Source organism: Phalacrocorax aristotelis, chromosome 13 (genome assembly GCF_949628215.1).
Source record: "Phalacrocorax aristotelis chromosome 13, bGulAri2.1, whole genome shotgun sequence".
Lineage (NCBI taxonomy): Eukaryota > Metazoa > Chordata > Aves > Suliformes > Phalacrocoracidae > Phalacrocorax > Phalacrocorax aristotelis.
This window is the reverse complement of record NC_134288.1, coordinates 12,783,507-12,811,359: the sequence shown is the minus strand read 5'-3', so window position 1 is coordinate 12,811,359 and position 27,853 is coordinate 12,783,507. Positions and strand designations below refer to the sequence as shown.

Here is a 27,853-nt window from a genome sequence, read left to right as displayed (position 1 = left end):
GAGGCGGCGGGGCGGGCGGCGGGGCGGGGGCGGCGCGGGGCGGCCGGTGGTGCGGCGGCCGCGGCTGGTTGCGGGGCGCAGAGCGTACCATCTGCGGCGCCCCCCCCCGCGCACTGCGGAGAATCTGTGCACGGCAATAGCGGCCAGATAATAACAATATTATTAGAGCCTGGAACCGATATATTATAGACACATAAAAAAAACCCCACCATGTCGGTTGCCTTTGCTTCTGCTCGCCCAAGAGGCAAAGGGGAGGTCACCCAGCAAACTATCCAGAAGGTAAAAAAAGCATGCTTTTCTACAGACAATTTTAGACATTTATTCCCTCCGAGCTCCCGCAGCTGAGGAAGGAGGCTTATTTCTAGGGCGATCAGGAAAACTAGTGAATTGGTGAGGGCTGCAGAGATGGACAGCTGGAGAGAGAGGTGGGGGAAGGAGGAGGAGGAGGAGGAGGTGGAACAAAGCAAAGGTGTTCAGATCACTGCAAAGAGAGAGCGAGAGGAGGACTTGGGGAATAAACCGGGGTGGCACGTTATCTGCTGCTCGCAGAGGGGGAAAACGCTGCCAGTGATACATCGGGCAATTGCAATAACATCTGCGAATACGTGGTTAATTTCTGATGGCACGTCAGCTTCTGGCCCCCAAAAAATCCAACCTCAAAAATGAATTAAAATAAAATACTGAATTTGCGAGGGGCTTCTTTTGTATTTTTGGATGCAGAATTTTAATCTCTCAGAAGATAGAGGGAGCACCAATCACTGGTATTTCTTCATATACTATCGTTATTATTATTTGTGATGTGTTTATCGATGTTTAATGACAAACAAAGGTTTTGAAAGATGCTCTCTGGAGAGAAGGTCTCCGTGTGGGTCTCCTGCGGAGGCCAAAGCAGAGGGTTCCTAGTTGGGAAGTTATTGTTCCTTATTTCGCAGGGTTGACGGCAGGGACTGTGCCCACACGCCCGACACCCCCTTCCTCCTGCAGAAGGTGACGGTCAGTAAGGAGGAGGCTGGAAATGTCAATAAAGAACATGAATGTTTTTACTTTGACCGCTATTTGTCATTCGTACTTCTACCCCGTGTTCTTTGCGTGTTTCCCCGCCGCGTAGGTATTTTGTTCCTGCGGGGCTGGGTGGTGCGGTGGAAGTGAGGGGTGCGTGTTGGATGTGGTCCATTCCGAAATTGTGACCAGTGAAGAAGTGCCGTTGCTAGTACGGTAGTTTGCCTATCACTGGTGGGTTTTGCAGCCAAACCATTACCTGGTGCCGATTTAGGACTTCTAGGGGAAAAAAACCTCAGTGGAAGAGTGTGACAGACCAGAGGATAAGGCAGAACTGCTGTGAGACAGGCTGAAGACATGACTTGAATCTCAGGAGGCTGTTTGGAAACTAATCCCGTTTTGTGTGGCTCTTGCAGCACATGTAGTATTGCGAACCAATTAATTTTCAATACCAAAATATTTCAGACTCAGTGGATAAGTTTTTCTCTAACCCCCAGATTGGTTGGGGTTAGGACAGAATTTCATCATTCAGGTAGTTTGTACTTAAAACCATGATGGTATCCACAGACAAAGGGCAGCCAAAGTAGCTGCAGCATGATTTTCAAGACCTTTTCTTTTTGCATATTCATAAACTTTATGGAAGCTTCAGAATGTTATTTCTCTAACAATAATGTGTGAAAACATTTCCCATCTCAGGTACATCTGCTGGCATGTTATCTGAGGACTGTTCATCGATGGTGGGCTGTTGGCGGTGATTTTCTTTTTGACAGGCGGCAATGCCGAGGAAGAGACTTGCAGGCACAGTGACTCGGTGGGCTTTAGGGTCAAGTACAGAAATGGGGCAGTGAGAGAGGGAGCAGGGGCTGGGCTGGGCACGAAAAAATCCTCATATAAAGTGAGCTTTTTAGAACACATACCGATTTCATTGAAAACCAAGATTATTTTATTTGCATTTGTGATATATAAGCAGCTTATTTTTGTTTATAACCCAATTTTAACAGTCTTTCAAAGGTGTTGTTATTCCAGTACCAACTATTCCTAACATAGATTTCACATGGAGGAAGTTAGAGTTTTTGACAAGACAGCTGTGATGGTGGTGCTTTAAAATAGTTCATCAGATAGCATTTGCAGGGCAGTAAACTTCAGTTTCTTCTGTGTAATAGAGATCAGAACTTGGTCCTTTTTTCCTGGTAAGTTAGGAAAAGAGCTATTCCTGATTCCTTTTCCAGTAAGCAAAGCATTTTTCCACTAATTGTAGAAGCATAGCCCTTCTCTGCCAAAGATACCTGTAATATTGCTTGGATTCTTGCTGCTGAATACACACCTTAACTGAATGGCAAAATATTGCCAGTGATATCTGTTGCAGAAACTGAAAAGGAGGGATTTATATTCTTTGCTAATTCAGCATACAGAATTTCTACCGACACAGGTGAAAATTCTGTACAACAGTGAGTACAAATCATGAAACAAAGAGCTGCATCAGGCAGGAGTATTTTCTCTTAAAATGGGATGCTGTACCCAGGTTGCCATGTGAGCATAGGCACACATTCAGGAGGAACATGGATCCTTGACTGACACAGTTCTGACCTTCCCCGTCAGCGTTCGAGAGAGTGGCCTGCCGACCTGCCGTGGCAGGCCACAGCAACGCCCCTGCTCCTCAGAGCCTCGCTGACTCGAGCCACAGGGGACCACTGCGAGTGCCGGCAGTCAGAGCCCGTGATGGATGAGGGCGTCCAGCAAAGTTGAGACCAACTTGCACATCGCAAGCAAGAAGCAGGACAAGCTGAATTCTCTAAGGGTGTGACTAGCTAGATGGAAAGTGCATCAGAAAGACTCTCCTGCACATTTTCCTATAATCAAGTCCTTTGTTTGCATCCGAACAGGTCAAGAATTTGTTCTGGTCAGAACACGTACCTACATAGATTAATGAACGTTTAACTCACATGAAAACATGTATTCTTTCCTCAAGAGGTCTCCTATCCTGATGACACAGTGGTTCAGAAGCCCAATCTTGCAAGCACTTAATAGCAGCAGTACCTACAAACTGTATTTTGTAGAGAGTTTTCGCCAGAGGCAAATCTAAATTTGTAAACACTGTTGTTATTTTTCCATTCATTCGCCCGCAGGAAGCTTGCCCTATTCACAAGAAAGCTGGGTGAAAGAGACAACCTATCATATTTGAAATTTTAAAACAAGTCAAAGGATATTTTAAGCTTTTAATTGTATTATAAGTTCATTAAATAAAGGTCAGTGGTCATTTTGTTCAGGAGCTCTGATCTTCTTGGAAGAAGTCAGTCACTAAAATTTACTGAATGAAGCTAAGCTAGCAACCAGTGATATGCATAAATTAATTGGTACATAATTACGCTGTGTTTTCATTTCAAGTCCTCCCCATATGAGAACTGAACTACCCCAAAGGACATATTGGGATGTAATTCTCTTAAATGTTGTTTCAGTAGATCCAGTAATGCAAATTTTATACTTTATCACATTCATTTCTCTGCACACGCTAGTCCTGTGGAGGAAAACTAGTAGGTTTAAATTGTTTGAAAGTAAGTTTCTATTTGAAATCAGGCGTGTTAGTAAAATCTGAAGTTTTGGAAAGGGTCGGGTGATATTTTAGAAGGAGGCAGAGGTATTGCATAGTGAAAGCGTTTTCCTTCTTCAGCATAAAAATCTATCTGCCATTTAAGGACCAGAAGAGGTAAGTCCATTAATTCTTCTGTTTGGGTATTTCAGCTAACCCCTTTAAAGATAACTGTTCGTAAATGAATGATTTGAGAAGCACAACCTTGTGGCTCAATAATGTGTAGGTACTTTGTAATGTCCCAAGGCAACAAAACTTCACAAAACACCATCCAGTGCAAAGAAGGGTGAATGTGGAGTGCCAGAGAAACACTGGACGTTAATACAATTCTCATAGTAACGTGTTTTGATCGTATTTCTTTTATGCAGATGCTAGATGAAAATCACCACCTAATACAATGTATTATGGATTATCAGAGCAAGGGGAAAACTGCAGAATGTACTCAGTGAGTATTGTGAGTTTTGGAGTATGTTAGAAATTTTTGGTGTACTTTTTCTCAAGAACAGGACTATGAACAGTTCTGTTCACGGATCACTGAGACAATAGTTGGACTGGTTTTTTAGATCCACTTGTATTAAGAAATGTATATTGTTCTTGGAAGAGAGTTTTCTTCTGAAGTATTTGACTATTTAGAATTTACAATATTTTTAACAGATCATTTATTAAAATAATTATAACCATTTATGGTTATTAGACCATTTGCTCTATGCAGATTCATTAAATACAAGTACAATCATGTGCAAAGTTAATAACACATTTTCATCAGAAAATAATTCAGTGTTCAGGATCAGCCACGTGGTTATCTATGGCTAAAACAATATGCATGTAGACATACCAGTTTGTACCACTGCTTATGATTCCAAATCCTGAAAGCAAAATACGTTTATAAACTTCAGGGGTTAAATGTCAGTCAGGAAGACCAGCCAATCTGCCCCATGAACGGTCAAGTCATGGGGACAAACCCAGAAAGCTGTACTTTCAAAAAAAAATTGTCTAAAAAAGATACCTTTGCTAAAGAAGTCATGTCTCCGTTCTGGCTTAATTTTTGCCACTTTCCCACTTCCCAGCCATTTTCCCTGTATCAGAAGAAAACTGCTAAAAAGGCATTTTCTCTTGCTTTCTCGGAACCCTCCCTGTTTCCAAAAGTTTGACTTTTCACTTGGCTGGGTGGCACAGCTGTTAGTTTGCTTTGGATCCTCTCCTGTTCTTTGTTATGAGCTTTTCCAGTTCATCGAGAACTGTGAAGAAGCATAAATGGTTCTGGTGGTGCTTACTTGAGTAAACACTCCAGTTAGAGCACTCTTGAAAAAAAATCTTGCTCATCCTAGCTTCCCAGGGCAAACAGGTTTTGGTTCTTGGAGTTGTAGAATTTCATTACTACTGGGACCCTTGTTAAATAGAGGAAGAAAAAGAGTTTAATTGTTAGAGCAGCTGAGCGGGTGTCAGTACTCAAAGACTGAGGTCTCAGCTTCACAGTTCACTCAAAGGCAAGTGTATTTTACCTCTCCCTTCCCCCAGGTTTAGCCATTTGTAAGAGAGGTGTTGAAAACACTGATCCTTGATGGAAAGCCTGACAGCACAGATACAGGTCATTGCTATTGCTGTTTATTATGACAGATGAGAAGTGGGTTAATATAATTTAACTAATCATTTGTAAATAGCAAATTAAAAAAAAAGAGGTTTGGAATTTTCTGTATTGTTAACACTTTCCAAATAAGTTTTACTCCTTATTCTGTAGATACCAACAAATCTTGCACAGAAACCTGGTTTACTTGGCAACAATAGCAGATTCTAACCAGAATATGCAGTCCTTGCTTCCTGCTGTAAGTACCCGTGCTACCGTCACATACATTTACTATGCCAGAGGTCAATGTTTGATTCTGTCACTGATCATTGTCAATAAACCATTTTTAGTATTTGACACCTAAAAATTTTGAAGGTGTTAAGTAGGCCACTAAACAAATCAAAAGCTACTTTTGCTGTGCTTAAAACACGTTCTTTGGGACATTTGTGTTAAACTCTTGTCTCTGTAGCTAAAGGTCTATATACTATAAATGGTGCAGTGGTACAGATCTGAACAGGCTCCATTCATTCCAGATTCATTATTCTTTACCTATTCTTACTGTATGCTTTACTCGGGGAAAAAAATGCCACTGTTTTATGTAAAAAAATCTAATTCAGCATTTGGGCATTGATTTGGCTTTAAACACTGTGTTATTCTTCCTAAATGGATCAATTTTGGCGGTATCACACATAATGCAAAATACAGCATCGCTTTACGCTTGACAAAGGTCAATTTGTCAGCACGCTTCTGTATTGTCTTTGCCGATGCATATCCCCTCAGCAGTTATGTTCTGACCAGCACAAAATGAAATTCATGTACGTACAGAAGAATGGGCACAGAAGCCAGACTCTATTTTAAGCATAATTTTAAGATCTCCACTGTGCTATCTGCCGGCTTCTCTGTATCATCCTGAATGTCATCCGCACATCGTAGTCAGACCACGAAAGGGTTACACAAGCAAGCCCAAAAAGTGACGGAAGCACATATTTGGTTGAGGCAGTTTTTTAGTCATAGTCAGGCTAACTTGGGGGTTATTATTTTTTCTAATTAAAACCTAACCAAAAATTTGCTTCTCCTTGTTATTCGCAGCCACCAACGCAAAACATAAACTTGGGCCCAGGAGGAATGACTCAGAGTGCATCCAGCCAATCTCTCCATTCACAGAGCAATCTCAGCGATGCAATTGGGACGGGCCTTCCTCCTTCCTCCCTCATGCAGAGTCAGATTAGCAATGGTGAGCTTCGGTCCCCTTTGTGCTGCTTTGCTGTTGCTTGGCAACAAAATCATTAATGCAGAATATACTTACAGAGCTGTAAAAGACCTCTCCTAACTCACCTTTCAGGCATATGGGGATTCCAGGCACATGCTGAAATCATCACAAAATGGCTACAGCCAGTAATGATGTTGGCTTCTGCAGGGACTCCAGTCTGCTTAGTATTTCTGTAGGGAAAATTAAAAACATTTTCTTAAAAATGAGTAATGAAAATCACCAAGTAAAGATGCATCCAAGTTTTTAGTAAAAAAAATTATATATTGTGGTATTTTTCTCTTGAAGGTGGGGTTGGCCAGGGTAAAATGCATGACTAACCACACAACTGAGCCTTTACATTGCAAAGACCTTCTTGCAAATTTTTGTCTTCTTAAAAATAATTTGGTGTTGCATCAGTCTTTGTCCTCTACAGAAGCTTGCAGAGATTGTACTACATAGCCAAAGAGTCTGCACAGACATTTCATGTGAATGTCTATTTGGTTTTGTTTGTGCAACTAAAAGGAAATAATTGAAAGACAAAAGATTTTTTTACACTGTGCATTTTATAGTATGAATAATCTATTTCTTTATCTTGTAGTTCATAGTTATTAGTTGTTTCTGTGGGTCTTTCCCAGAGTGACAGAGGGAGAAAACAGTTTCTATAAATAGAAGTATCTGATTGTAAAATCACAGGCTTTGGCAGGGGAACTCAAGAGCAGATGCAAGCCATGAAACTACTTCTGACTTTCTAAAAATCCATTTGTGGTCAAGCTGATAGTACCTTTTAAACTAATGGATGAGGAACCCACTTTAAACAGTTACAGCTTGTAAAGTAAACTTACTACATTTATCTGGGCCTTCTTTTTGAAAGATTTATTACCTAGTATAAGTATTATAATAAGTCAGTCAAGACATTGTTTTGTGTTATGAAGAATCTACATTTTCAGTGTTAGTGTTGCTGGTTTTTTCTTATTTGCTCCCCAAACTCCAGTTCTTTTTCGTAATTTAGTGCTGACCAATAGAACCAGACTGGCAGTCCCGAAGACTCGAGTCACCCACAGAACAGAAGCAGCCAGGGCAGTTTACCTCATGTTGCTCCAACCCAGTGCTAAAACCCAGCCTGAGCTCTGGGGGTCTCAGGGTAGTTCATTCTCTGCCCAGTCACTGAGACCCTGTCACCTGGGTAGTGCCAGGTGTTTTATCATGAAAATACCAGTCCACTGGAAACCAGACTGAGGCCGTAGCTGCACTTCAAAACGAAGGTGTGACTGGGAACGCAGCAGCTTGCTTCTCCCGAGCAGCCCAGGTACCAGCAGCAGTGATGGCATGTGCCCTGCTGCTAGAGCCTGCTGGGAGAATGGGACCCTCACAGCCCTGGGCTTCGGGACCCTCCCCTTGGCTGCCAGGCTCTACCGCCACTGTCTCTGTGCCAGCTAGAATCAAGTTAGCACAGTGATGCTGTACGACACAGCAGTCTTGATGTGCAGATAGACTTTGAGACTGAGAAATTATTTCACGTTGGTGAACAGTTGTCGGACAGCGCTTTTTTGGAAATTAGGAATAAATATGCACAAACAACTCAATATATGGGCCCTAGTACTTATGAAGATTTCTCATCTAACGGCAATAGAGATGCAAGTCTGGAATGAACAGGTACAGCATTGTAATAGCGGGAGGAACAGGGAAGAAGATATAGAAGCTACTACATTTTAGTCTTTAACGTCCTTAGTCAGGACTTCACTAGGTAATTCCCGACATGCATGGTAACTCTCTGTCATGGCAGCTAGGTCAATTGTAATGATGATTCTGTTGATAGGAACAAGTTAAAAAACAACCCACTGAGATTTCCAGTAATCCACCATTCCCAAGTCAGTGATTCTTCATGCCACAGCCCTTCAGGCAAACCCAATAGATTCAATAGATTCAATAAACCAACCAATGAAACTCGGCTGCCTCAGGACAGAATTGGGCCCAACTGAGGATTTTCACTGTTCAGAAATCATGAATGAGCCCTTTCGAAGAAAAACCCAACTGCCTTAGGTTCCTGAAACTATGAAAGATATTTAATGCTTTCTATTTATCTCATTGTTTTTTATTTAAACACTTTTGGTTTCCTTATTTCTTATTTCTTATTCTTATTTCCATAGTCCTCATATTTTCCCTTAGAATCACAAATTAGCAAAAACTTTTTTTTTTTTTTTACACGAAAGGCCAAGATTCTCTACGTTTTCCCATGCAAATACAGCAAGGTTTACCAGCAATTGCTCCACTCCATCTCCCACTCAAAGCAACTGCTAGCTGCATTCAAATACCATGTGGTCTTGTGTTGCACAAGTAGAAGCATCAGCTTGACAGGACATACAAAACTAGCAAAACCCAGGGCTAGATTGACCTGGCTCCACTGATTTCAGTAGAGCTGGCTCTCTTTATCTCTTGTTGAAAATGCTGCTTGCATCTCTCCATCAGAGGAAAATATAATAATCTCCAGTAAATTTCCTCATTTTGATGTCTATAAAAACCATTAAGAGTAATTAATGAGGTTTGTACTAAGAGAATTAGACACAGTTTTCAGAGGCTGTAGATACACTTAATAACCATGAATTAAAATATCATTATCTAAACATTACAGCATAATTCTGTCTCTTCTAGGGATTCTGCATGTCTTCCATTCTACCTAAATTAATTTAGATTGACAACAATACAGCTGAATTTAGATAGACAACAATACACACTATCACAATTTAGATAGTAACAATACACAATGAGAACAACTTTCCAAAACTCATTCATAAAAGCATTTACAGCAACGAACAGCAAAAAATAAGGACCAGATTCTCCCCAATTTTAGTTACTCAACAGCAATAGACTTTTTAAAAAAATAAGCATACTGCCAGGATACTTTCAAACCCAGGGTATAATTGGAGCAGTCTGATAATTACATATGGTGATGTTGGGAAGGGAGTACCGTAACAACAGGGATTATGATGGTGACTTGGAAAATTTACCTTCCAGAAGTCCGAGGTACTTTCAGTCAAACTTCAGGAAAGGGAGGGACAGGCTTGTCCTCTGAGGAGAGGGTCCCTTGGTACTTTCTAAGCCCCAGCTGAGAAGGCTAGTTTGTTATAGAGGAACCAAATTGTTGCAGCAATGTGCAAAGCGTTTCTCAGCTGCTCCTGTGCCTTCCCATGGTCACCATCCGTGTGAAGGGGGAAGAGGAGTCAGCAGCAGGACAGGAGGAAGCAGAGGACAAATTTCAGAAGGCCGGGATGTTTCCAGAGTCCATGTATTTTCTGAAGTGTCTGAAATTACTGGCATTTGTTAATTCTGCTGCCTGTGAGGAACTGGTGGTAGGGCATTGCTGCTGGTTTTGTTCTTCCTGTCCGCAATTCTGTACAGCCTGGATTCGGCTGCCAGGAGGAGGAGGATCACTCTAACTGTGCAGTAGGCAGTTTTAATTTCTCTGTAGACAGCAGGGAATTTTAATAATGAGGATTTTTTTTGTTTTGTTTAGCCTTATCATAAGGTATTTTAGAAAGGCCGCGAGGGCTTTAATGCTCACTGTACGTTGCCAATAATAGCACAGATTTTCTTGTTGCTCTCTTTAATTTTTCTAGGTCCTAATCACGTGTCTATGCAGCAGTCAGGCCAGAACACTATGCCCACGACCTCTCTGAGTATGACTGTCAGCAGTCATGGAACTGGGCCTGGTTATAGCCATACAGTGCCTGCATCTCAGAATGTGCCAATGCAAGGCCAGGGGTCAATAGGCAATTATGTCTCTCGAACAAACATCAACATGCAGTCTAATCCAGGTAAACTCCCTCTTCCTCCTTCTGGGCCAACTTGACTTTTCAGTGACCTCAGAGGTTTACCACACATGAATTTGTTCTGTAAATATTTTCTGTAGACAGGGACAAACATACAAGAGGAAAAGACAGCTTTAAGACATCTCTGAATTTCAAGGTGTCAGGCACCAGCGTAAGTAAGTCAGAACAGTTTCAGACTGGCTTTAACTTATATAGACTTGCTCTGGTTTGCAACGAGTTGGGGAAAAGAGGGTTAGCTAAAAGTACAGCAGCACTACCTGATAGCCCCTGGCAGCAGATCCCACAACCATGGGGGGGGATCTGAGAAGCACCTTTATCCTAGCTGAAAGAGCCTGCCAAAGAGTATTACACATTTACTGTTTGAACATTACTACCCCATTTTTGTTATTTTACTGATACTTCACACGGCTTGCAGAGCATGGAGAGACTAGCAGACAACTCAGAATTAATCTCTTAATTTGTAAAAATGTTTGCTGCTGAGTATTGACTGGGATGTCCAATGCTTAAGAATTCTTCCCGACAATACAAAATTTAGAGATCAAATAAATCCTAGAATGTCAGTTTATTTAAACTGTATAATCACCAGGTATATAATAAGATGGAAGTAGAAGAAAGAGTTGATTAGAAAAGAAATGCAGCAATGAATTAGTCAGGAGGTAGAACAAATACCCATTCTTATTTCTTTCTTTAATCCTACTGTAATAAGGATTACATTCTTTTAAACAAGCTAACAATAATCAAAGCTAGATGTATTTTTAAATGTCTGACTGAAGCAAATGGCAAGAACTGACCATGTAATAACATCCTTTCTGGATTACAGTGGAGAAGAGTTAAATTCATGTAGTAGGAAAACATCTCCCCCTGTGGAAAATTCACAGAATTATCAGGACGCATTAGTTGAAGGCTTTAACTTGCTTCCAAAGAGACTAGGGAGAGAACTGACACATCCTTTTAGAAAACAGTATTTTCCATGTACGTTGTAGTCTCCATGATGCACCAGCAAGCAGCAACGTCACATTACAACTCGGCGCAAGGAGGGAGCCAGCATTACCAGGGGCAGTCCTCCATTGCCATGATGAGTCAGAGCAACCAAGGCAACAGCATGATGGGTCAGCGACCGATGGGCCCCTACAGAGCTTCACAGCAAGGTAAAAGCTATTACTAGATTATTGATGTAATTATTATCAGACTGATGATATCCAGTCTGTCCTGTGGGGTAGGTAAGTCAAAAAAATTGCCAACTCACATGTACAAACAGGGAATCCCATCCGAGAATGCCAGAAATCTCGAATGGTGGAAGTATCGTGACAATCAGATGAACTTTAACCTATTTTCAAGATTTACCTATGTAATTATTTCAGGTGTTTAGAAAAATAATTCTGTCTAAAAGGGATCATATATCTCTAAAGAAGCCACTGAGAATCTTTTTGGTTCTTTCAAATGGTGTTGGATCAGCCGTAGTACGGCACAGTTAACAAGGAGCACATTTCTGCAAAGAAGATACAGTTTGCCAGCAATTAGTACAAAAAATTAGGCCAAGGAAAGGAAAACACCAGAGGATAACTACCATGCTCTAGGACCTCTGGAAAAAAGTTCTAAGAGGTAATAAAGCTGCTAGACTGATTCTAACATAAACTGAACTTTGCTAGGAAACAAATTAATATATTAATTAATGTGTTCTTGAGCATGGAATAATTTCCTGTGCTTTCTAATAACTCAGATCAGTAGACAAAAAGTAGCAATTGCTTTTGGTATTGCCACAGAAGTGAGTGTGTTTGGGACCTGTTACTGACAGTTGTGTAATTTCAATTTCAACCAGCTTTTTCTCAGAATATACATTTATTTCCTTTTTCTAGTGAGCAAAACATCTTTGAAACTGCTCTCAACATACATAGCTTGTTTAGCTATCTGTTAGCTGTTTTCTTAAAAATAAATTAGATAAGAAAAAAACATCCCTTAGGAGTCCTCGGGCTCAATTTGCTCTCTCTTGCCTCTGCCTTGCAGGTTCCTCGCAGCAGTACATGGGTCAGGAAGAATATTACAGTGAACAGTACAGTCATGGACAAGGCTCATCAGAGCCTATGAATCAGCAATATTATCCAGACGGTAATTGCTCTGAGCTGTAGTCTCTGTAATAGTGCTAAGGCGTAGACCAGCATGACTGCCACATCCGAGGGCATGGCAAACCCATTAGAATTCGTTTCCCATTTACATGCTAGAGAATTCCAGTCCCAGGCCACGGGAGCCTGGTACACAAACATACACATCAGTGCACCCTGCTATCCAACCTGCTTCAACAAGAGCACAAAGCCAAGTTTGGATTAGTAAATGCAAGAGATCTATCTATAGGTGTAACTTCCCTTGCCATGTATTTGCCCTCCTATCTAAGCATCTTGTTATTTTCCCTTAGCCTCATCTTTGTGCATAAGCAGCTTCATAATATAGCACTCAACAATATATCTATAGTTATATTAACAATGTATCTGATAAATCTTTGCAATTCCTTGTAGGACATGGTGATTACGCCTATCAGCAGTCATCCTACACTGAGCAGAGCTATGACAGGTCATTTGATGACTCTACACAACACTATTATGAAGGAGGTAGGGAAATATATTGGCAATCTTTGTAAACCAAAGCTCTAATCCCCTAAAATACTAATGAAATACTTGAGAAAATGTAAAATAGGACTTGTAATTTCTGCATCACTAACTGCTACTTAGCTATTACTTAAGGAGTGTCCAGGAAATTGCATTTAGCTATGTATAGCATTTTGTATACCACGACTACAGCAGACTGTGCGCACAGTGCCACGTCAGTAACTGGACGGCGAGGCAGTCTCGTGCTGTGCAGCCTCGTGGGATCACTAACAACTCGTGCGTAGCCTCAGATCTGTCAGAAAAACAACCCTCGGTTGTAGCTGAGGCAGGTGGAATTATAGCTATGGATAGGGAACTTTTTTTTGCAGTAAGAGAAAAGACTTCCAGGACATTAGTATCCTCTACTCTTACAAAACCATTTAACAAACATTTTATATACTGCAAATAAAAATGGCTGTATTAACATAAACAATTATGCTGACAAAGGTAAGCTAACATGCTTGCAGTTAGAAAGGGGGTTCAGAGCTGGAAAAAAATGGCAACCATAAATGGAAATTTCTCTAAAGTAGTAAAGCTTACTGGTTAATTCCAGGTCCAACTTTTTTAATATGACTTAATTCACCTTGCAAATTGTGAAAAACAGTGGGTTAAATGAAACTAACCTTTGAAAATCACCAATACTATGCATTTTCAATTCTACCAATAAAAAAAACCTGTCAACAGTAGTACGTCAGTAAATTCAGTGATCCTGTTAAGCTATCTGAACTCTAAATTAACTGCAAAATATTAACTTAATTATGATACAGCGAGGTGGCTTTTAGGAAAAGCGATGGCGTCTGTATAGTCTGTGTTCATTTTGTTGTTTCAGGATACTGCAAATGGAATTTCCATCATAGGTGTTTCAAAAAATACCAGTAACAACTAGATAAGTTGTCTTTCTGGGATATGTGAATAAACGTCATTATCTGGAAGAAAATCGGCTATTTACCCTGGCACCCTTATCTTCGTGACTCTGTGTCTTTCTTCTGAAACACTTCTGGGGTAAAAATACCCCTTTGGGGAAGAGGTTGTTTGTTTCTGTAGTAATGTGTATAAATAAACAACTCTTTCCTGTTCAAAAGAACTAAAAATCACTGAAGAAATAAACATCCTGATTGGCAAAATGTTATCATCTACATCTGAAAAGAGTACCAATGCTCCTTAGGCCTTTGTTTTCCTTATGGACCACAGGTACAGCTGCATCATCTGTAACCAAACTATTTCAATTTTTCCCGCTTTAGGAAATTCTCAGTACAGCCAGCAGCAGGCAGGATACCAGCAGGGAGCTGCACAACAGCAGACATATTCCCAGCAGCAATACCCAAATCAACAAAGTTACCCAGGACAGCAGCAAGGATACGGTAAGAAAATGGTCACTGACCAGTCAAGCATTTGCAATGCTTCATCCTGATGCCTCCATTCCTAAGCTAAAAATGCTGTGAACTATTTCCTTGATTAACCTTGGATAGCCACGTATCAAAACTAGCCAAAGAGCATCGCCTGTAAAGGGATCCTGGGCAGTAACATACGTTAGAATAGCACTGCATTCCGTACTGTTACGCTAGCATCCTGAATCCCTCTCTCTTTTGAAAGAAAATGAGAAAGTTAGAAGATACACTTTTGCCTCATGCTGACTTCCTGGTAAGTGTCTGCAGGAGGTGACTGCCTGGATTCTCTGGCCTCCTACACATCTTACAGTTCTGCAGCCGGCATGGAAAAATAACATCAACGGTCCAGAGAATCACTACTCCCTCCCTTAGATCTCTTGCAACATCACAGAGGTTTTATTCCTTGGTGAGGGACTGAGGCAAAAGGGAAAAAATGGAATTGCTTTGAACATGCAGCTAACACTGGCGCAGGGCATCCGAGCCCTGCAGGTCACCGGTGGCAGATCTCCCCGCTGCCAGCAAAAGAATCTGAGAATGATGGCTGTCTGAGTTTTCTGACTGATTGGAGCCATCTTGTATGTATCATTAGCCTTTGGGAGAAAGAAACCATTTCGGGTTGTTTAGTACAAAAACAGGGTACGGAGAGATTGGTATAATCTAAATACTAGCCTCAAGGCAAGGTATTTCTGCTGCATCTCCCAAATGTGATGGTATTTGACCTTGACCTGGCAATGTTAACCAAACCTGATAACTTGATGTTGATATAAACAGCAAATACATTTTCAAAATGTAACATCTTATGAAAGAGAACCTACATGCCTAAAAAGTTAATTAAACTATTAATGCCTGACTCTGCATTGCCAGTAGATAGTTTGGACTACTCAAACCAGACATATTCTGTGAAATTAAACCCAAATTCAGTTTATGATGTTAAAATCTGGCCTCCTCTTTCTAAAGGTTCTCCTTCATAAAAATCCACCACTAATGCTAAAAAGTAAGTGCACATAGCAGTCTATACACAGAATATACAGTCCCAAATAAAAGGAAATCAATATCCCCATGCAGTTGTGTATCTGATTTATGTGGTTTTTTTAAATTATCTCTACGTGCAAGAGATTTTGTAGGTTCTGCCTGGTCAGCAGTGCTTATGGTGGCACAGCCAGATTAAATAGGAAGTTAAACGTGCAACTGTCACTAAAATAAAGGTCAGGTGGCTTTGCGTATAGGTAATAACTGAGCTGTGCCAATACAGATTTCAGAGAGGCGAATCACTTCACAGTATATCACATTTTCTGAGCAAAGTTTAAGACCTGAACGGAAGTTTACACTGCTGCAGCTAGATCACTATTAGTTTTAACGCTTTCTAGCGTAAAGCTAGAGGGGAGGTCTAGGGGAAATTTACTCACAGTTCATACTCACAGAGCTTACTTTGTTCCCATCATGTTTTACATCACGTTAATGGTAAGAACTCCCCCTAGCAGAGCAAGCCTTAGTCATAGATTTCTCTGTCTGCTCAGGTCCTGCGCAAGGAGCCTCGTCACAGTACTCCAGCTACCAACAGGGGCAGGGGCAGCAATATGGAAGTTACAGAGCTTCTCAGACAGGCCCATCTGCTCAGCAACAGAGGCCTTACGGCTACGAGCAGGTAAATCGTCTAAATCTCTGCTATGAAAAGGCAGATTTAGCGGTTAGCTCGGCGTATAAATCTGTCTGATAATTTGGTGCAGGCATATAGGTGATACTTCAGTGTGTCGTTCAAAATTCATACACCAAAAGAAATTGCCTAACTTACGGTTTGTAAACCCCTGATATATTATTTTCCAACAATTTTCTTTCTCTTTTTTATAGGGACAATATGGAAATTACCAGCAATAAAAGAATACGATCTTGCGTCCGATTCATTTCAATAGTATCTCCATCTTTTGAACTGGATGTACAGGCAGTTTTGATTAATTGTAATATGTTGGTTACCCCTTAGCACAAAGCAGCGTCTGTATGTGAACAGTGTTCATTTCATGCTGGATATGAAGCAGTGCACTACTGGTAACAAGACAATGCTTTAATGGTTTGATATTTGGTGCTGTGTATAGTACTGTATGTTGATACAATGCAGAAGTTTTTCATTTATCCCCTCCCCATTCTTGATGTTTCTAAATAGCTTTAGGATCATTTGATCACAGTTGTGCCCCGTTCTGGAAAACAGCCAGGTTATCCTGCAGTCTGGCTCAATACCAAGCCATGCAGTCATATCTCAGTCCAGGGAGGTCCCTGTGGTAGGTTACTGATCTTTTTTTTAACTGAATGCATTGAAGATTACCTGCCAGCTTCTGAAATCCATGGCTCTTAACTGTACTTAAGAATAAGGGGATGGATACATTCCTTATGTGAAGACAGTTCTATGCTGTATGATAAAAATAAAATTAACTGCAACTTCTGCAATACCTACCAGGGCTAACTACCCAAGCCTTAGAATTCAATAATCTGCATAAGCCCACGTTTCCGTTGTAAAAGGTACAGAAAGAGGTTCAAAACCCATATTCAAGGAAATGTTAATCACTAGAGGCACTTTTTATACATCCACGTGAACTAAGGTATTTCTATTGTGGAAAGAAAAATAGAAGGGAGCTCTGAGATCTGCAGTGTCAGCCTACTAGACGTCAATATTGCTTCATGTTGTGCTCAGCTGAGAAAAACATCTGGCAAAACTTCAGTCTTAAATATGCTACTCCAAATTTTGTAACTTGAATATATATTTTCATGCCAAATTTTGCAAGCAGGTGGCTGGCATCCTTCTTTATTTCTGATTCTTCCGTTGCCCTTGCTTAGATTTTCCAGCAAGCATTATAACCATTGTCAAATCTTTTGGTCGACTGTTCTTACAACTCATCACTTTTATTTTTCTCTTGTAGCTTGACAGAAATAGTTCAGAAGAAAAAAAAAATAAATCCATCTTTAATGCAGATAAGCAACTAAATTCAGCTTTGTGAAACAATATTATGCATATAGAGAGGGGAACTATTAATGGGGTCAGCCAGTGAGAGAATACCTATAGAGGGAGAATTTAGAAATAAAATCTAGTGGTATGTAAAAGCCAGTATGAACAATGTAAGTCACTTCTATTCAGTTTTATATGTTCCCATAAAGTGTTGAAAAAACACACTTTTATAAGTGCTGAACAAAATACCATGTCCAAACTTCTCTGAGGCAAAAGGCTAGGCTGACTATACTCCATGAGCATTTTTTAATATGAGATTAATTGCAAATTTACAGTATAAAGTAAACACACCCTCTGTAGGATTTTCTCCTTTTCTTTGTCTGAACTGGTGTATTTATGGGATTTCAAGTTCTAGTACCTTGTATTTTCAAAAACCAAGACCACAAGGAAAATAAAACGTCTCTCCATTCATTACCTGGTTTTTTTCCTGTAGAGGAAAGTCTTTAACTGGACAGCTGAAGAGTTTACGAAGTTGTCCAAGCACTGCCCTTCCTACAGTAATAATTTTAATTACTGATAAAATAGAAGACTTTTTTTCAGTCAGTCCGCATTTCTCTCATCTTTCCTGCTGGTGTTTTCACACAAATAAGTACTCTCGAATAGCAAGGAACAGAAAAGAAGTAAGATTGTTTTCTTTACAATACATTAATATTACAGGTAGCCAGAAGAATGCAATATTGCTCTTTGCCAGCTTGGAAATATGCCTTTTGTGTGGTTTTTGAAAGTGCTGAAATACTTCTGGGAGAATTTGAACAACACTTAAAATGAAACAGCAACATTACATCAATCTGAAATGTCTTACATTAAGAACTTCTTGAATGTTGTGTATATAATGTATTTGAAAGAGCACTTTGGAAATAGTTTGTACATTTATTTCCTAATTTATACATGATTTTTGGTGTTAATATTTCTAACTGTTAATAACAAAATGTTTATTTAATGTGTTGTCCATTTTTATGTATTAATGTGGAAACAAAGTGATGCCAGCATTTTGACTTATTCCATTAATTGTGTCATTTTCTGTTTTGTAATACAGAATGCTTGAAAATTGTTTAGGTTAAAAATTATCTGGAAATGAAGTTGGTGGTACTTTTCTTACGACGCAGACTTTTGAACGGAAGCAACAGATAAAGGGATCCTTTTGAGTTACACCTTCTCCCCTACACTTTATAGTTATATATGACGAAAGCTCGTCCCAGCTTTCGAATTACTTGACAGGCAAAGCCGGGGCGCTGTGTGTGCGGAGCGGGGGTCCGTCATTCACCGCTCACCTGAGAGGTACCGCGGAGCAGGGGACAGGCGGCCGCTGACTGACGGCGCAGGAGGGACCCCCGGGGGCCGGGGCACCGCAAACCCCTCGGGAGACACCCGCACACGCATTATTCCAGCCGCCACTGCCCGCTCCAGCCTCGCTGCGGGGATAGCGACTTCTAGCGCCGTTAAGGCGTGAGCGGGCAGGACACTCAGCGCTGCCCTGAGGGGAAAGGGGTCCCCTCAGGCTTCCCGCCGCTCCGCACCCGTCAGCCCCGAGAGGCGCAGCGCCGAGCTTCCACAGACTGGCTTGACCCTCGCGGAAGCGAGCCGCGTCCGCGGGCGAGCAGCGTGGGCCTTTGTGCGTGGCCCGGCGACCAGGCTCTCCGGCAGAGGCCACTGTGAGGCAGGGCGGGACGGACCCAGCCCGGGCCAGCGGAGCGAACCTTCCCGCGCTTTCTCCTCGGCGGCGCACGCGCGTGGCCGCGGGGCGGGGCGGGCTGCGGCTGCGCCTTGGCCGGGCTGTCTCGGCGGCTGCCGGTACCGGGCTGGGCCGTCCGGTCCCGCCCCGTTCCGTCCAGCCCCGCCCCGCCCCGCCCCGTCCCGTCGGCTGCCGGTACCGGGCCGCGCCTCTGGGCCATCCGGGTGGCTGCTGGAGCCATGCTGCTGCCTTGCTGGGCCGCCTTGCTGGGACGCCGGGCCCCGTGGAGGCCGGCCCTCCTCCTCCTCAGCCCGGTGCTGCCGCCGGCGGGGGGCCGGCAGCCGACTTTCTCCACAACCTGCGCGAGATGCTCAAAGAACAGGCGGCTGAGGCAAAAAAGAGTCATTTCGGAGAGAAAACTGGTAAGTTCTAGAGTAAATTTGTAGCTAATGGGCCGCCACCTCCCGGGCAGGCGTTAGAAAAGAGCTTACCTGCTCCTCGCCGTTCTCTCCTCACAGTGAGCAAACGCATACTCTTGGTGTGAGGCATTATTTTTCTAAAATCTGATTAACTTTGTGAACGGTGAGGAAATAAGTCTGCCATCTGACATTATCGCTGTTCAGAAGGGCTGTAGTGGTCCTAAGTGTGCCTTTAACCGCAGCGCCTCTTGCATAGTGCTCAGCGACCTGTGTAGGGCGAGAAAGCAAAAAGTCTTACGTACCTTTAAAGCTAAAATACTGGCGGGTTTTTCTCACTGTTTTTATAGTCTTGAGCAAGAGTCAGCTGCCAAGCAGACAGCATTTTATATCAGAGAAACTGCAGGATCTGAGAACTTTTTCTTCATGGTGTTCTTCTAATTACGCATCTTTGGAAAATATGATTTTTCTAATGATCAATAATTCACTTCCCATTTAAAGCAATAGTTTCCTGTCTCGCCGTGTGGTGGTGCCAAATACTTTTCTAAAAGAGGCTTTTTAAGAAATCACTGGTCATAGTATACCTTTAATTATCAAGAGTTAGGGGTATTTTTCATTTGCTTATCTTGGTGTCATAATACTAATAAGGCTTTTTCTCCCTTGTGTACTGTTTGGGCTACTTAGTTAAAGTGACCCTTATTTCTCATTCTCATTAAGTCCCTTAGTAATAGAATTTAAATGTTACCACAGTCAAGTCCATGCTTTCTCTTTTCACCCTGACGTGTCAATGATTTCACCTACCTGTATGAATGTTCTTCTCTAATATTTTCCCTTGGGGATTTCAGTCCACTTCCTAGAGATAGGGAAGTATCATCAAAACTATTTTGCTGGCAGAAAAGTTGAAACATAGTGCAGCGTAATTAGTTTGCCAGAAGTCAAATATCAAGTTCATGTCAGAAATAGGGACAATATCTGTGATTCTCTTTACACTATATCTTTTTACCCCCTGAGCAACTGGTTGTGGCATATATTAAGATTTCCTTTGCTTATTCTGTTAGCAAATACTTTCTGTTCTTTGTCTTTAATACTTTTCTTAATTGTTAGAAGATTGAAGTTTGCCTTAATTTCATCACCTGGTATAGAAAGTGTGAATCAGTATGAACATATCGCTCCTGGACATACACTATGTCCTTTTTTTGCAAATTTCAGTTAAATTTAAAGAAGTAAAACGTTTATGTATGCAATTTTTAAAATTTTTGTTTTCGTGACTAGGGACACAATTACTGTTTGGTTTTGGTTTATAGTGTGGCAGCTGTCTTGAGCTACCTGTCAGCACTATATAACTGCATTAAAAGGACATTTTGCTGCCATTAATTACCTTAAAGTGAATTTTGTACTTCTGGTATCTGAGCTGCTGCATTAGGTTATATCAGCACAGCCTCAGACATGTACTTTTAAGGGGATTCTTAAAAATACTTGAAAAATGAGATCTATTTTTCTTTATTGTTATACTTAGTATGCTGTATTTAGTTGATCTGTGAATGGCAGCCGAGTTTTAATTTTTTTTTTAATTACTATTGAATGGAACTCATCCTGACTAAAAATAGCAGGTCTGCATATTACTAAGTTTTGCAGAACAATCAACTTGTTAGAAGATGACTCTGAGAAACTGTACTTCAAGGGTACAAACCCCATCCTTGTTACAGACACGCTATTTCATGGATCACCGGACAGTGCGTGTGGTTGGAGGACGAGGAGGAGGAGGAGGTCATTCTTTTTATAGTGAACCCAGAAAAATATTTGGAGGTCCTGATGGTGGAAACGGAGGTGATGGTGGTCATGTCATTTTGAAAGGTAAAACTCTATAAAACTTCTGTTTCATGTTGCCTTATCACTTAACACCCCAGCCCCCCCAGCAAAAAGAACCCTACAGCATACTGTTTGTGTGGTGGGAGCTGGTAAATGGAAATGTCAAAAGCGTTAAAATGGTTATTTCTGTACAAGATGTCTGCTTAAAAAGCTTTGTCATGAGCTGTGGTAAGAGGGACAAAAATGACACTGGCAGCTTCAGAAACCATTTTGAAAATCAAGATATTTTGCAGACATTTTAGTGGCTGGTACCTGGCTATGTTATGATAAGGTTGGGATCTGATCAAATTTTACTCCTAAGATGGATAAAGCTGCCTGTGCCACCACCCTGGTGCAAAATCTGCTAATCTAGCAAATGAATTTTCCAGGGTATTTTGTAATGGTTGATTTTGGCACGACCACATAATAAAGTGCATGGTTAATAAATCAAAGTAAAGGCAGTTAAACTTCATCACAACTTATATAATATTCGTTTTCCCTGATAAGTTGTTGTTGAGACAGTAAATAGGGTATTTTTCATGTAATATTCAAAAAGGGAAAGAACAGTCAAAAGGTTGCTCTTCTGTGCCTACTAACACAATGCGTTTAAAATATGCTTATTTTGCTTTACAGCTGACCAGCAAATGAAATCACTGTCTTCAGTCCTCCCCTTCTATCAGGGTTTTCATGGAGAGAAAGGAGGAAGCAAAAACTGTTACGGAGCTAACGGTGCATATGTGTATGTTAAAGTAAGTCAGTTAAGGTTGCATGCTAGTGTGTTAGCTTTGTGTTAACATTGCTGATTTTCAAGCTGGGTGACCTTATTGTGAGAAAATCTTGTGCTTTTTTTAGGGAACCTTGTGCCTCTCTTCTGAGACAGGGCTGGTTGTCACACAGACAGATCAAGCTGCTTTAAATTGTTTGTGAAAATTAGACTTCTTTGGAAGGTACATCTGGCCAAAAATATGATTCTGATTTGCGTCACTTCTAGGGGTCATATGCTCAGAGCAATCAGAACACAGAACTTCTGAAATAGGAGCAGACTTTTTTCTTTTGTACTTTCAAAAAGACATACTTTCTTTCATACCTTCCTTCAACATGCCTGTTTTGGTACACACCTACCATATGTTTCTTAGCTTACTACTGTGCCTAGGCTTCTTTGCATAAAAGGAGAGAAAGAGGATTATGAAGTGCAAATGTCTGACAGTGCTGTTGGGGTCCAGAAAGCGAGCCTCACAAAATACACTTCTGTTTTTGGATTCCCCAGCTTGAGAATATGGAGGAGTGATTTTCAAGAAACCTGGAATCTGATGGTAAAGGATCTGCTGAAGACAGCTCTGCTGCAGATGTTGAGCTTCAGCCTAATGCTTGAATCTCTCTTCACTTTAAGGTCCCTGTAGGTACATTGGTTAAGGAGGATGGGAAAGTTCTTGCTGACCTCACTCGACATGGTGAAGAGTATATTGCAGCTTATGGAGGAGCTGGAGGGAAAGGTAATCGTTTTTTTCTTTCCAATGAAAACCGAGCTCCAACATTATTTACACCAGGAGAGCCAGGTCAGGAAAGGGTACTCCATCTGGAACTCAAGACGACAGCTCATGCGGGATTGGTGAGTGTCGCTATTGTTCTTCAACTTCCTTATTGTTGTAGGATGGCACTTGACTGACTGAAAAAATAATGTTTGATAACATTTTTGTTAGCCTTTTGGCTTGCTTGTTTAGAGATGCAACTTGATGCTTCCTTGCCTTTACTTGGTAGAAGGGTGTCCAAAGTGATTTGCAGAGCTGTCACTTTCTTGTTATTTCATGTCATCCTAGTTCTGCTAAAATCAACACTGTATATACAAAAGCAACATGCAAGATTCATCAGTGAGTAACAGACTCTCTGATGATGTACAGCAGGCTTTGTCTGCTGATTCTGCAGATATACAAACAGTACAGTATGGAGAGTTCTTCTATATTAGTTTCTCTTTTCTTGTTCTTTAAAACACATTAAACATTTGACTTTGTTAGTTCCAGGTTTATCATCCTCTGAAATGAGACATGAATTCTATGTCAATTTAGGGCTTAAGCTGGTTTAATTTTTAAATATGGAGATGTTTTAACACTAGCTGGTAAAGCAGTTAAAATTATGCTTTGCTGCAAAGAGTTCTTGCTGTTTTAACAGCAGCAGAATAACTGTCTGGTCTAGCAGAATATTTTTTAATTTATATGTAGACCAAGAAAAGAGTTGGCATTGGTGGATCAGTACACTTAATTGTCTAACGAGATGGACACTCTGGTCCACTTCTCACATTTCTGGTACTAATTTGGAAATCTGAGATTAATCTGTTCTGTACTTCAGTTCCTCAAGAATTCAGAGTGTCTGACATCAGCAAATAGGGAAATTTAGAATTTGATCTACTTTGACCTGGGGATTATTGACCATCTATGTAGCTATCGTGTGTCAACTACAGGACATCCCAGAGTAACTTCATTTCTGGGATAGGTTGGTTTAAATTCTTGCCTTCTCCCCAGAAGACCAAGTTTCAATTTACTGCTTTGATGTCAAGACTATGAAAATCGCAAACTTGTAGGCATTCTGGTTACTTATAGGCCAGGAGGCCCTGGCATCGCAGGATGCAGAGAAGGTGGAGTTACTGAATGCCTTCTTTGCCTCGGTCTTTACTGCTAAGGCTGGCCCTCAGGCATCTCAGCCCCCAGAGAAGAGAGGAAAAATCTGGGGAAAGGAACACTTACCGTCGTTTGAGAAGGATTGGGTCAGAGATCACCTATGCAAACTGGAGCCTCGCAAATCCATGGGCCCTGATGCGATGCACCCGTGAGTGCTGAGGGAGCCAGTGGATGTTCTTGCTGAGCCACTCTCCATCTTTGAAAGGTCATGGAGGACAGGAGAGGTGCCTGAGGACTGGAGGAAAGCAAATGTCACTCCAATCTTCAAAAAGGGCAAGAAGGAGGACCTGGGAAACTACAGGCCAGTCGGCCTCACCTCTGTCCCTGGAAAGGCAATGGAGCAGTTTATCCTGGACGTTATGTCCAGGCCTGTAGAGGACAAGAATGTTATCAGAAACAGTCAACATGGATTCACCAAGGGAAGATCATGCTTGACCAACCTGATAGCCTTCTATGATGTCATGACTGGCTGGGTCAATGAAGGGAGAACAGTGGATGTTGTCTATCTTGACTTCAGTAAGGCATTCGACACTGTCTCCCTTAGCATCCTCACAGACAAGCTAAGGAAGTGTGGGCTGGATGAGTGGACAGTGAGGTGAACAGAGAACTGGCTCAACAACAGAACGCAGAGTGTCGTGATCAGTGGGGCAGATTCTGGATGGAGGCCTGTCACTAGTGGTGTTCCCCAGGGCTCTGTGCTGGGTCCAGTCCTGTTCAACATATTCATCAATGACCTGGATGAAGGGATAGAGTGTAACCTCAGCAAGTTTGCTGATGATCCCAAGCTGGGAGGAGTGGCTGATGCGCCAGAAGGCTGCGCTGCCATCCAATGAGACCTGGACAGTCTGGAGAGCTGGGCCAAGGGGAACCTCATGAAATTCAACAAAAGCAAGTACGAGGTCCTGCCCCTGGGGAGGAACAACCCCATGCACCAGTACAGGCTGGGGGCTGACCTGCTGGAGAGCGGGTCTGTTGAGAAGGACCTGGGAGTGCTGGTGGGCAGCGAGGTGACCATGAGCCAACAATGTGCCCTTGTGGCCAAGAAGGCCAACAATATTCTGGCGTGCATGAAAAGGGGTGCAGCCAGCAGATTGAGAGAGCTTATCTTCCCCCTCTACTCTGCCCTGGTGAGACCACATTTGGAGTACTGTGTCCAGTTTTGGCCCCCCCAGTTTAAGAAGGACACAGAACTGCTTGAGCAAGTCCAGTGGAGAGCTACCAAGATGATCGGGACTGGAGCATCTCCCTTATGAGGAAAGGCTGAGACACCAGGGCTTGTTCAGCCTGGAGAAGAGAAGACTATGGGGGGATCTTATCAATACCTATAAATATCTGAAGGGTGGGTATCAGGATGATGGGCCTAGGCTCTTTTCAGTGGTGCCCAACAACAGGGACAAGGGGCAACGGGCACAAGTTGGAACACAGGAAGTTCCAGCTAAACATGAGAAAAAAACCCTTCCCTGTGCGGGTGCCCGAGCAGGGGCACAGGCTGCCCAGAGAGGCTGTGGAGTTCCTTCCCTGGAGACATTCACACCCCACCTGGACGCGGTCCTGTGCCCCTGCTCTGGGTGTACCTGCTCAAGCAGGGGGTTGGATGGGATGATCTCCAGAGGTCTTTTCCAACCTCTACCATTCTGTGATTATGTGAAACTATTTTGATGAATCAGGGACAAAGCCAATTCTGAATTCTTCTGGAAAATAATAAATCAGAGTTAGAAAACACAGATAAAATGGGAAGTGTAGGGCAAAGTGTCTTAACATTATTTCAGAGTAAAACTGATCTTACGGTATATACCCTTTTGGCTCTGAACAAAGTAAATACTTAAGATGGCATAAAAAAAGTTAAGGGGACCCATCTATGTTTGATCTATCTAAAGTATATGAGAAAATACACATTTAAATAAAACAGGGTTTAGAAGAAACAAAAAGGGAAACCAGCATGCTTTTCAGAAATAAGTATGCAAAATTTCTGTTGTTTTATTCATGCTAGAAGAACCTTGCCACATCTGCAGAAGCTTCCAGGGTTTGTTTTTTTTCTATTGGGGTTAAAGTAGAACTGTGGCTTTAATGAGTGTTTGTATTCCAGGTGGGCTTTCCCAATGCGGGCAAATCATCGCTTTTGAGAGCCATCTCCAATGCAAAGCCAGCAGTGGCTGCCTACCCATTCACAACCCTAAATCCCCATGTCGGCATTGTCCACTATCAAAACTATGAACAAGTAGCAGGTAAGAATTGTAGGAGGTTGTGTGTACCTTGACAGCGATTTGTGTCAGCTGCATTATTCTTTGAAGTGTTGTAGAATTCTTGCTAGTTCTAAAGGATTTCAAACAAAACAATACTGAAAGCCCATTTCATATTCACTTGCATGTGCCCTTACTATCAAACCAGCAGCCTGTATTCTGTCTTCACTGGAATAATCTAAGTCTAGGGGGTTTTAAAGATAATAGCATCCAAGCTTAATATGAGGTATGTTTTAATATTGATACATTGAGGTGTAATTCTAACAGTACTTGCACTGGCCAGTAAAAGAATGTGGTTTTGGGGTTGGTGGTGGTTGTTGTTGTTGTATATGTTGGATTCACTGTGAAATTTCTCTCACTGTAGTTGCTGACATTCCTGGACTAATAAAAGGTGCTCATCAAAACAGGGGCCTCGGGATGGCCTTCCTAAGGCATATTGAACGCTGCCGCTTTCTCTTATATGTGGTGGATCTCTCTGTGTCTCAGCCATGGACTCAGCTGCAAGACTTAAAATATGAACTGGAACAGTATAAAAAAGGATTGTCTGAGAGGCCTTGTGTTGTCATTGGGAACAAGATAGATCTTGCTCAGTCCAGGATCAATCTGCCACTCCTTAAAGAACAGGTAGATGAGCGGGTCATTGCATTGTCTGCACTGACAGGAGACAACCTAGAGGAACTGTTGTTGCATTTGAGAGAACTCTATGATGCTTATGTGAAGACGGAACAATCACAAGGGCAAAGCCCGGTCAAGTGGTAGGAACCAGAACTACTGTGAACTGTACTGGAAGAAAAAAAAAATCTTATTTGCTAAGATGATGTCTGTTTGGTGTTCTTTGGGCTTGGACTTTTTTTTTTAAATGCATGGGGCACAGCATGTGGAGTTGTTCTGGACTGCTGCATTGGAAAGAGTTGTTTCCTTGTTTGTTCACCTTTGAGGTGTCTCAGGTGTTTTACAATAAAATTTGAAAATAGTAATTGTGATGGGTGTTGAGTGGGAAACCTGGATCTTGTTTGGTATTAGATAGTATTCTCTTAATTCCATAATTAACTATCCAGTAGAGATGTGGGAAGTTCAGGATCTGCAGAAGATGCTGGCATCGGAGTGAAGTGACTTCTCAATTTTCACTAAACAAAAATTCTAAAATAAAAATAAGGTGGTCCCACGTTTGTCTGTTTGTTTTATACCATAACCACTTCCAGTCATCTCTTAAACTCTTCCCCTGTTTGGTTGGGGTTTTTTTCCTTCTCAGGAGGCACAGCTGCTCAGTGTTTACAGGGAGGTGGAGCATGAAACAGCTGCAATTAATGATTGAAATTATTTCCTTGTTAGTATAAATAATTAACTATCTTTAAATGCTGGCAACAGCTGAGTAGCTGTATAAACTAGCCAGGGAACAGTCATTTGAGACTCATTTCTGAGTTCTTCAGTTTCCTTGAGGAATCTCAAGCAATGTTCTGAGAAATCCTAGGCATAGATATTCTAAATAAAAGAAAACTACAGTTCTTTGCCCCTCAGATTTTTTACTGTGTCATTTTTTGGACAGTGATGTTAAATTTTGTTTTCTAGGAATTCAGAAATCTTCATTTAGAACAGTGGGTCTTTGTCCACATGCTGAAAGAAGAGCTGGTTCTGAATACTGTGACTGTATTGTGTAAAAGATGATTATTTTGATAGTGACAAGTCAAAATTTATCAAAACACTTTATTAAGCTTTTTTATAAGGGACCCTAACAGACTTGTGGAAGGCTGAGATGC

General features: G+C 41.6%; 2 protein-coding genes across 3 annotated transcripts; both read left to right on the top strand.

Moving 5' to 3' along the window:
• The first annotated feature begins 123 nt into the window (after nt 1-123).
• Nucleotides 124-18,247, top strand: SS18L1 (SS18L1 subunit of BAF chromatin remodeling complex). 2 transcript variants are annotated; one of them, XM_075108943.1, is made up of 11 exons: nt 124-279; nt 3,955-4,031; nt 5,325-5,409; nt 6,240-6,384; nt 10,014-10,211; nt 11,210-11,374; nt 12,231-12,332; nt 12,737-12,829; nt 14,107-14,226; nt 15,771-15,898; nt 16,102-18,247. In XM_075108943.1, exons 1-11 carry the CDS (start codon nt 211-213, stop codon nt 16,126-16,128), a joined length of 1,209 nt encoding a protein of 402 aa, XP_074965044.1. In that variant the 5' UTR covers nt 124-210; the 3' UTR covers nt 16,129-18,247. The 2 variants fall into 2 exon arrangements, with proteins under 2 accessions (XP_074965044.1, XP_074965045.1); XM_075108944.1 differs by lacking the exon at nt 10,014-10,211.
• A 755-nt stretch (nt 18,248-19,002) lies between these two features.
• MTG2 (mitochondrial ribosome associated GTPase 2) lies at nt 19,003-27,071 on the top strand. The gene is made up of 6 exons (XM_075108946.1): nt 19,003-19,342; nt 21,043-21,190; nt 21,818-21,933; nt 22,575-22,793; nt 25,943-26,081; nt 26,461-27,071. The coding sequence occupies exons 1-6, from the start codon at nt 19,160-19,162 to the stop codon at nt 26,853-26,855; spliced, it is 1,200 nt and encodes a 399-aa protein (XP_074965047.1). The 5' UTR covers nt 19,003-19,159; the 3' UTR covers nt 26,856-27,071.
• The last annotated feature ends 782 nt before the right edge of the window (nt 27,072-27,853 follow it).

Bases quoted from the DNA above. Each gene is read 5' to 3' on its own strand.
- SS18L1 (XM_075108943.1), top strand. From the start codon at position 211: ATGTCGGTTGCCTTTGCTTCTGCTCGCCCAAGAGGCAAAGGGGAGGTC. The intron at 4,032-5,324 runs GTGAGTATTGTG...CTTATTCTGTAG, and splicing joins AAAACTGCAGAATGTACTCA to ATACCAACAAATCTTGCACA. The intron at 11,375-12,230 runs GTAAAAGCTATT...TCTGCCTTGCAG, and splicing joins CTACAGAGCTTCACAGCAAG to GTTCCTCGCAGCAGTACATG.
- MTG2 (XM_075108946.1), top strand. From the start codon at position 19,160: ATGCTGCTGCCTTGCTGGGCCGCCTTGCTGGGACGCCGGGCCCCGTGG. The intron at 22,794-25,942 runs GTGAGTGTCGCT...TTTGTATTCCAG, and splicing joins CGACAGCTCATGCGGGATTG to GTGGGCTTTCCCAATGCGGG. The intron at 26,082-26,460 runs GTAAGAATTGTA...CTCTCACTGTAG, and splicing joins AAACTATGAACAAGTAGCAG to TTGCTGACATTCCTGGACTA.